Source organism: Macadamia integrifolia, chromosome 2, assembly GCF_013358625.1.
Source record: "Macadamia integrifolia cultivar HAES 741 chromosome 2, SCU_Mint_v3, whole genome shotgun sequence".
Lineage (NCBI taxonomy): Eukaryota > Viridiplantae > Streptophyta > Magnoliopsida > Proteales > Proteaceae > Macadamia > Macadamia integrifolia.
This window is the reverse complement of record NC_056558.1, coordinates 26,385,957-26,396,360: the sequence shown is the minus strand read 5'-3', so window position 1 is coordinate 26,396,360 and position 10,404 is coordinate 26,385,957. Positions and strand designations below refer to the sequence as shown.

Below are 10,404 nucleotides of genomic sequence, written 5' to 3'. Positions count from 1 at the left end.
TTTCCGGAAAAAAATCGTCTGCAATTCCGATCTCGTACAATTCCGTGCAATACCACCTTCAGGCGGTGACACGTGTATTGATACCAATACAATGGTCCAGATCTGATTTAAATGCCTCTTCACTGATTTAATGTTTTATTAGTTGTATCAGATCTGGACCATTGTATTGGTATCAATACACGTGTCACCGCCTTAAGGGGGTATTGCACGGAATTGTACGAGATCGGAATTGCAGACGATTTCAACCCACTATTTCCTATAGTCTCATTTGTTTGACAGATAAAAGCGGATGAGAAATTTATGACGGTGAATCCCACATGTTGTGAGTTGGATTGACAATAAAAGAGAAAGAAATGAAATAATGGAATATATATTTTTTAGTGGGTTCTACCTCTATGGGAAAGAGAGGAAATAAAAGCGAGATTGAATTTTGGAAGAAAAAAGAGGAAATAGGAGGAGGAGAGATAGGCACAAAACAATTTTTCCATGGTAGGACTTTGAAAGTGAATATGTGGAAAAAGTTAACTACCACATTAGTAGACAACAATCATTCAATTAAATGATATTGTCTAGTAATTTTTCCATCCCATTTATCCAAACACTCATATTTGTAGTAGTTTGTCGAAAATAAGCACATGTTTTCCACTCATTTTTATCTTTTCACTTTTTTTCCCGTCAAATAAACGTGGCCTAAAGAAAGAAGAAAACCCCTAATAGTGTGGATTTTGATACAAGATAGAAGAAATTATAACATAACAGCAATGCTATTATATGACACTTGGTGATCCAATCAATGCTAAAGCTAAGTAAACATGTTTGAGGATAAAATCTAATAATGTAATTTGATTTTAGAGAGGCGAATCATTTTCAGGTTGTGTGGTCCATGTACTAGCGCGTCAGGGTCAATGAGAGTACACGTAAGGGCATCTAGCAAGGGTGGGATTTTTCATTTCATAGGAAACAAGGTAGATATGTTGTCCTTGCCTTGATTTTATTATGTATAAATTACAATACTTGGGATTAAAAAAGAAAATCAAATAATATGTGATTTAGCCTTGTAGAGAATTGGAAAAAAAAAAAAAAAAAAGGAGCTATATCTTATATGTGGGCTATGCAAATGATTCATCATATACCTAACAATTGAAATGACAAAATAATCCATCCATGTTGCCGAAAAAAATTATGTTACTTAGACTTCATTTTGAAAATAATATGAAAAATAGGCAAGATAAAAAGTACAATAATATATAAGGATCAGCATCTTTTTGTATAGGAATTGACAAGTCATATAAGAATAATTTTTGTCAACTTCATCGTATATTAATTAATTAGAAGTGTAGCTATCAAGGAGGAATTTACTTCTTTTTTTTTTTATTTGGTGAGAGGAGGAATTTACTTCTACCCTAAAAAACAGAGAGGAGGAATTTACAAGAAGCCAAAATAGTTCAAAACAAACTAAAGTACAGTTAGATGTCCATTGAAACTAAGCTCCGGCCAATAAGTGTTTAGAATTTGAGCATTAATGAGTTGTGGATGAGAGCAACACAAGTTCAACACGGACAACTAATACTGCCACCACCACAATCTTCCTCCTGCAACTCATCAAGGACTACGATCAACCACCTCACTACCTCACCGACTCAATCACCCACCCGGCTACGCAATCTCCATTTCTGCAACAAAATTTGGTTTCTTGGAATTCAAAATGGTTGGGCCTTACCTCTTATGGATCATTACTTCTCTCTCTGTCTCTCTCTCTCTCTGTGCACGAGGGAGATGAGGTTTTGTACATTTAGTTCAAAATTTAATTCTCTCTTTTTCTCTGTGTTCAAAGATTTCCTTTTCTGGGAAAATTACATGATTTTCTCTCACATAAGTCAACAGGGTGACTATCACTTCGATGGTTCGACCTATTATTGATTCTTCAAGTACGGAAAATTAATTCCCACCATCACTATCAGGCTTTCAGCTTTACCAAACATGCTAAAAATGGAAATTCCTTCTGAGTTTTTTTTCACATGCCAACTAGTTTTCCTTCTTTCTTATGAAAGCTTTCGTGGAAGCTTCCCTTCTCTTTGGAAAATTTCTCTTTTAATCCTGATCAACTTTCACCGACCATTGTGATCTCATAATTACTTTGGTGAAGGTCCAAAAAGTCTCAACAATCTATCAAATGCGGTATGTGAATTGAGTAAATGATTCACATGCGCACGCACAAGCATATGGATAATGTACCTGAATAGTCTAGTACTATTCATACTGCCATAGTCATGGAAAATTTCTATTAGGGTGGAAGAAACTTGCTGGTTTGCCGCAAGAAACGTTAGATATGTGGGTCAATGAGAGCATAGGTGGGACTGTGAAAGCATCTTCAACGCACATAGGGGAGGGGATAGCTCGGTCATTTTGCACCTATTGTGTTCACGTGTTTACTACCCCAGACCCAAAGGCTCTTTTTCCGTTTCTTTTAATTATATTTCAAATTCAATCTTTGGAGATTGATTAACCAAAAAAAGGGGGGGGGGTGATTCTAGACGTCACCAAACCTATTAAAGTATAAACACTCACTATTTACCACATGGGTTAGTCCATGTGATATAAGACCAGGTAAGCATCTCATTAGTACAATTTCAGCTTAAAATGAATAAGGATAGTAGCTAAAATTACAAAAGACGTCATTTTTCTTTTTTGGTGAAGTATTTTATATTTATCTCTATATGATGGCATTTGATAATTTTTCTAAAATAATCTCATCTTAAAATGAATAGAGAAAGCAGCTAAAATTACAAAAAGTGCCATTTTGTATTTTATATTCATCTCCATACGATAGCATTTTGATAATTTTACTAAAACTTTGGAGTTTGAATAACTTTTCTTACTTCCTTTGGATTATATATGTGGGGTCTTCTTATTCACATGGACTAACCTATGTACTACCATGTGACAAATAGTGAAGCATTATACTTCATGAGGCTTAATGACGAAAAATAAAATCCAAAATGAAAATATATATACTTCTCTTTCATTTCCTTATCGTTAGCAATGTTGGCTCCATATAAAGTTGTTCAGGATCTTCCTCGTCACACCTTAATTAGTTTTAGGCTTTTTAGGCTCAGTTAAATTTCTATGGATAAAATGGAATTAGGAACTAACACCTTTATAAGTTTATATGTGGAGATCCTCCGTAGTGAGTGCGGCGGTGCAGTGAGCATCGAAAGAGGATCTCGGGGGACACGCCGGGATGCTCTCAGTCATCTGATGCTCACTGCACCGCCGCACTCACTGTAGAGAATAATCGCTCTTTTATATTACACTTAGACTTATTTTGATGTAGAAAACTGAATTAGAAACCAAGCTCTTGTTCTACTTCCTGATTAAATTACATAAATGTTATTGTAACCTATCACTAACTAAATAAATTTTTTTCTTCTAAAGTATGTCCGTATAAATATTTTAAATTAAAACAAAAGAAGCTGGTTTTAAAATATTTAGAATAAAAATTGAGGTATGGAGATGGCATGAACCAAGGTATGTAAAGCCCATCATAAATCTAGAACATGGCTCGTACTTAGATTCCAGGCCCATTCAACCAGGTTCGGAATGACGGTGAGGTGTTCCATTGCTGTTGCCACAAAACTCAACCCCAAGCTTGATAGCTGATTCTCCCCAAAAGGAGAAGAAGATCGCTGGTTCAATATCTTTCAATTCAGCTTATTGCGAATTAAAAGGTTGATCCAACCTATGCCTCTATTAGATATTTGGGTTCATCAAACCCAATTTAAAGTATTTTAAAAAAAGTTAAGGAGAAAGAACACTACATGGTTGTCTGGCAATTGCACTAGCACTTGGGTCGTGGAAATGCATGCACATGCATCTATCCAAAGGTATAGGGGCATCTTTTCATGGGATCCTATGTATAGGCATAGAGGGTGCAATCGGGGAGCATTCTTTTCTCGTAAAATTAATTTGCATTATCATTTTATATTTAATGGATTGCTCTGAAATTATAAAGTGTTCTTAACTAGGGACAATATTGGGAATATTGTTCATAGAGTTATCTCATTGTATATTTTCGGAACTTCACTCCAAAATATAAATGTGAGCATTCATATTATATGTGTACATGTGTTGAATATGATCCTAGTAAAATTCTTGTATGGACCACCATAATTATTTATACAAAATTGTTCTTTAGTAATTATCTTTAGGGAAAAACATCTTTGAGCTTAAGGTGTTTAGTACGCCCTCTCACATTGGTATTTATTATTATTATTATTATTTTCAATTTCTTGAAAAAAAGAATAAATTACTACATTGTGAGATGGCGTAGGAAATGCTTTTAGCTTTGAGAACCCTTCCCATATTTTTATCCTCATACCCGAGAGTTCCCTACCATTGTAATTATACTTTGTCTTGGTGTATCAATGGTTGATACCTACAGTGACTATATATTATTGTGTCAGATTCAATTTTACAATGTGTATTTACTAACAGTGATATTAGGGATTTTACAGTGGTTATAAGTTCTGGGCTGAGGTGGGCTCTTAATTGGTCGGTCCAGTGAGGCTGGTCGTCGGGTTTGGCCTCCACATGGAAATGCCCGAATGTTGTTTGGTCCGGACTTGAACCCGACAAATTTAACAAATGGTCCAGGCCGGTTTTGAGTTTTCTCAATTGGACTTGGTCGGGCTAATCGGTATGGGCCTAGAATTAACGTCCTAAACATTGACTTCAAGTCAACCATACTTTTATTCATATTCTTCTTGTTGCACCCAAAAAAAAAAAAAATTCTTCTTGTCAAAACTGAAGTCCTTATTGGTCACCTAAACATAACCTGGACTTGAATGGGCTAGGCTTGGTCTTGGGCTTACTGGGCCATGAATAAAATGCTTTATTGTTTTACCCTACGGGTTGATAGGCAAGATATCAATCTCCACCCCAGTTTCTAATAATATACTTGATTAAGTACCTGAGTAATATTTAGGTTATATTATGAACCTGATTATGTTTACGGTTATGTATGGAGCCACATACATCATAACTGACCCAGCATACGACCTCAAACTAGGGTGATCACTAGAGCCGGCCTAACCCAAGCCCATTTAAACCCAACTCAAAATTTCCTGGGCTAGTGTGGTAAATGTTGGGAATAGCAGGCAGAAGTTGAGCCGAGCTGGTTATTGGTGTAGTCAGGTCAACCTTGCCCGATTTCCCCAAGTTTTGGAACCGGGGTAATTCGGCCGAATAAGAGTTGAAGTCACCCCATCTGGGCTAGGTTATAGTTAATTATTATTTATTATATATTTTCTTGTGTAGAAGCTAGATTGGATTTTAAGGACCCTAAGGGTGTCAATTGATTCAGTTTCAGTTTGATTCATACGACATGTGAAAATCAAAAAGTGAAACAAAATCGAATAGGAGACTGTGTATATAAACCAGAATCAAATCGGCATGATTCTGTTTTTTATTTGGTTCAGAATCTAGTTTTACCCGATTTGTATTCAATTTGTGTCCTATTTAGACGTTTGGATAAACTTTTTCCAAACATTAAAATGGAATAGAATTTATCATCCAGAATAATAAAAAAATTGAAGAGGACTATAATTTATTCGGTTTGAAAATGGGTAATTTGATTTGTATCACTCTTAAAAGCGAATCAAACCAAACCAAAAAAGATTCTAAATTTTAAGATCAAAATCGAACCAATTTATTTTGATTCGATTAACTTTGAGAGCTATTATTATGACTGACATGAACCGGGCTCAATCTAAACCAAGTTGAAAACTTCCCGAGAGAACCCAAACGGCTAATATCAAGGAATTCTACACGTGTCTTACTTAATATGTCGGACAACGGGAGAAGCAAGTGGGGCACCGAATAGAACATTTACATAAGCTTTTGCCCTTTTTCGAATTTCATTTTCTTTCCTTCTGTCTGCGTAGCGTTGTATTCAGGCAGGACAGGTCGTTTCTTTAGCCGTTGAAGGCGGTTGAACTTCCAACAATATTCGCTGCGGCTTTAGGAGAACAGATGGCAATCGATGATTCGTTCCACGTAGTATTACGGCTTCACGGAGGAATCGGCCAGCCAATGAATATCTGGCACGCATGCTCTCATGGCAACATTCTGAGGTTTCGCGGTGGACGATTCCCTGTTGTTCGGAATTTCGAAGACGATCTATCCTCCCTAGCATTTCTAGGGTTCCTTGTCTTCTTCAGTTGTGCTCTGCGTTCCGATGATTTCTTTCAGAAGTTGAAGCAAGCTTGAAAATGGCGGATGATATTTAATACATTTTCCTTCAATCTGCGGTTTCCGTAACTTGTCTTTGAAGGCCTGCTTCGCTTTCTTCGGGCCGCTGTTTCTTTCTTGATTAGTTCCTTCTTCCTATCACCGTCGATCCCAAAAGCAGGCGCGACGGTACTGCACTCTGTTTCATGGTGTTCAATGTCTTTGCTTTTAGCTCTTTCGTTTCTGTGGTGAATTTAAAATTTTAATTATAAGTTGGTATTGAACTTGTTTCTATGATCTTTGATTGGATATCTTCTCATTCGAGTTTGAAATGTGTCCCTATGATTGATCCATTTTCGTTTTTAATGCTTTCGTGTCTCTCTCTTGCGTGTGTGTGTGGCGATAATCTCGTGCCATCAATTGCTTAAGTTTTTTCAGTCCATTACCAGCGTTCTTCCATGATATGAAGCGTTTCAGTCATGACTTCTAACGCAATGGTTGGGCCTTGATGAGTCAATTTATGTGCAGGAGGAATCAATTAAGCTTTACTGAGAAAATATTTAATCTCTCTCTCTCTCTCTCTCTCTCTCTCTCTCTCTCTCTCTCTCTCTCTTTCTCTCTTTCTCTCTCTCTCTCTTTGCTTTTTTGAAATAGTTGAGGCTTAACATGCATTGGTGTTCTAGATATAGAAATTTAAAAACATTTGGTGTTTCTTTGCCTGTAACATGTCAAAGTTTTATTGGTATAAAAATCAATTGGCTGTTTCTGTTTTTACATAGTGAATGATCTTCTCAGATACAAAATACTCCTTAGCCGTTGGGTAGTCTGAAATCGAATTTGATTGCTTTCTCCTCTTTATGATTGATGTGTTATTCTAATTTTTCCAAAGGGAGAAAGAGTGGGGGACGAAAGAGATAATGGATGCCACAAACTCAAATCACTAATCTCACTTTTTTACCTTTTTTTTTTGGGGGGGGGGGGGGGTGGTTGGGGTAGTTTCCCATCTGGTTTGGCTGCTGTAAGTGATTAGATGTACTTGTCGGTGTTAGCTGGTTCCATCTCACTCTTTGTTTATGTTTAGAAATATGATATTAAGTTTCTATTGTAAGGGTTACAGGGTTCCGTTAAAACCTATTGGATGTACAATTAATCTGACCTATTAGTATATCTGGATAAACTGTTTAAATATTTTTTTAATATCATTTATGTTTTAAATTCATAAATTTTCTTCATTATGATTTGTCTGTTGCAACACTCCCTTCCTGTATCCTGTTTTACTACTAATTTTCGTACCAGTTCGACATAACTTGAGCACATGGAAAAAATGTTAAATTTTTTTGTTAATGTGTGCATGTGAGCTTAAAACTTTTGTGATACTGCCTTTCTTCTTGCAGCTGTGGCCCTTATGAACTTGCCCAAACACAAGTGAAAACCTAGAAGATTGAATGGTGTTCTTTGGAATAATGACAGCTAAAGATTTTCATTTGTTGTAGACAGAGATGACGAGTCTCTCTGCTCTTTTAACTTCTGCTAGCATCAATGTAGGCGTGTGTGTGCTGCTGTTGTCAGTTTATTCTATTTTAAGAAAACAGCCTGGCAATGTTAGTGTGTACTTTGGCCGGAGGCTTGCTCAAGAGAAAATTAAACATGATGATGCCTTCCACTTTGAGAGGTTCATTCCTTCTGCTAGCTGGATTGTTAAGGCATGGGAAGCATCTGAAGAGGAGATCTTAGCACTTGCAGGCTTAGATGCTGTGGTCTTCCTGAGGATACTAGTTTTCAGGTGATTGAAATCTCACATTCCTGAAAATTACAGGCGAAAAAGTTATTTATTATATATTTTAAATATATTTATTTATTTGACCAATATATGTATTGCCTCTTGCTGATTGCATCACTAGAAGTTCCGTTTGAAAGAAGTAATTGAGCTATCCAAAAAAAATTTTCATCAAAAGTTGGACAGATTTGTTGTCAGAAATCTGAATGATTAGGATAATTTTGTTTTCATTTCTTTTCTAAGCATTGACAAGCTACAGGCCAGACCTATAATAAGTCTTCATACAAATGGGTGTCATTAACCTATAATTTTGTATTTCATATAGTGATAACATTAAGAATGGAAGTTTTCTTCAGTCACGATTAGAATTTTTTATTCAATTCTTCTTTTGAAGACTATCAACAAGCTTGTATTTGGATGGGACCATTAGATTTGTCTAAGTGACTGGTTTAAAAGGTTCCAATGTAGGATGTTGTTGAAAGTAAACATCAACAGCCACCGACTATGATCACCATCCAAGACCATCTACTATATACCACGGACCAATAACCACTAATTGTAGCATGATAGTCAAGTTTGTCATAAATCCTCTGTGGAAGAACAGCAATGAGAATCTCCTATAAAAGGGCACCATATCTATTGTAATTTATAGAACATGTAGTTGTAAATCAATTCCAATCTATTGTAGTTGATCCTATTTTCAATTTGCTGTCAACCTTCTCTGCAACACTCCATCCAAATATTTTTGCAGTTAGCATTCTCTATTCATCTTGTATTAGAACCAAAAATGTATTTTGCTTCCTCTTCCTCCTCCTCCATAGCGATTGGAGTGCTGCTGAACACATCTTCCTCTCACCAATATTCTCTTCCTTGTGTCTTATGTATTTTCCCGGCGCATTGATGTAGATCCCCATCATGGGATCCAATACCAAAGGAAGAAGAAGAAGCCATGAAGAGCAGCCACCACCCCATCCCTGTGCTGGCCTATCAGCCCAGCATAGGAAGCTCTCTTAGTTTCCTATTTTAGTAGTATCGTTATGTTTTGGAAGTCCTATTAGCTGCTATTTTTTTTCCTAATTAGAAGATGGAAGTAGTTTCTATTTTGCATTCCTTTCTATTTACATTAGTTTCAATTTTGAATTAGCTTCTATTTTCATTAGTTGCTAATTTGAATTAGCTTCTATTTTTATTAGTTTCTATTTTGGGTCAGGCTTCTATTTTGTAATTTCAGACCTCTATATAAAGAGGGTCTTTTGTAGACACAAATCACTATTGAATAATGAAGATTGCTGCAGTTTTTGCTTGATCCCTCTCCTGAGAAGGGAAGACAACAGCTGAGATAGTTGTGGGTGAGACACCCAGGCTGAGATTGCCTTTCCCAATCATATCTACCATTGTTGAACTCCTTCTATTCTGTACTCTGTTATTGCTTTTTGTGAGAAGAAAGTGAGTGAATTCAGTCAGATTTATTTGAAGACATCAAGCCAGAGCCGTAGCCTGTAGAAGTCCAGTTCTGATTCTTCAAGTTGATCACTGGTAAGTGGAGTTTGAGCCTATTGGCTGGGCTCTGTTTTCATATTTTATCCTGCCATTCTAGAGACCCTTTGGAGGGTTTGAAGAACACCTCAAGGGAGGCCTACGACCACGGTTTCAACCCCTGTTTCTCAGCCAGGTGCCAACTGCAGGTCTTCTCCTGTTCTGGCCGAGACCCATTTCTGCCTGGGATCGATTTCTGCTGTTGATTTCTGTTGCTGGGTTATTTTCCCTGCTACTGCAAGTATTTGTTTGGGATTAATTCTGGTTCTTGTCGGGCAGGTTTGATCTTCTAATTTCTGGGTTTTATTTCCCTTGATTCTTCTACTATTTCTGGTTTCTGTTGAGGCTAATTAGAGAGGTCAGATTTGAAATTATATTGGAAGTTGTTTACCTAGAGTAACCTACTGCTACATTACGCATTCTCCCTATCTGGCTTCTCCTCCTTCACCGGCCAGCCTTGCATTTCTCCACACACTGTGTCTTCCTGTTGTTGCATATCTCCTGCCACCGCTGTATGCTCTTGCGGTATGCACTTCTCTGGTTTTAGGAGAGAAAAGATTAGTTTTAAAAAAAGTGAGAGAGAGGTGGTTGTGTATTGCAGTGAGGGAGATAAATGTGTGGTTTTTTATTTTTTTGGATGAGTGAAATATATTAAAAGAGAATCATATACAAGAAGGGGGGCCTCACAGAGAGACAAACAAGGGAGTAAGCCCAACAAGAAGGGAAAACTACACTACTTTGGGATACAAGCCATCAATGGGGGGGGGGGGGGAGAAGAAGAGATGATGGAGAGAGGAAGTTCCCAGGAGATAACAGTAAGTCTGTTCCTTGGGGAATCTCTAACCGAATGGTAGGGAAATTAG

The 10,404-nt window shown here is 36.9% G+C and overlaps 1 protein-coding gene across 4 annotated transcripts in view; it reads left to right on the top strand.

Annotated features, from left to right (window-relative positions):
• Positions 1-5,942: 5,942 nt before the first annotated feature.
• The window catches only part of LOC122069984 (CSC1-like protein RXW8), a 132,943-nt gene continuing 128,481 nt past the window's right edge, over positions 5,943-10,404 (top strand). For 3 of the 4 annotated variants that reach the window (XM_042634093.1, XM_042634088.1, XM_042634104.1), the window contains exons 1-2: positions 5,943-6,417; positions 7,623-8,011. In XM_042634093.1, the coding sequence (XP_042490027.1) occupies positions 7,728-8,011 (284 nt within the window). In that variant the 5' untranslated portion in view covers positions 5,943-6,417; positions 7,623-7,727. Of the gene's footprint in view, positions 6,418-7,622; positions 8,012-10,404 lie in introns of those variants that run through there. The other variant, XM_042634095.1, reaches the window with a different exon arrangement.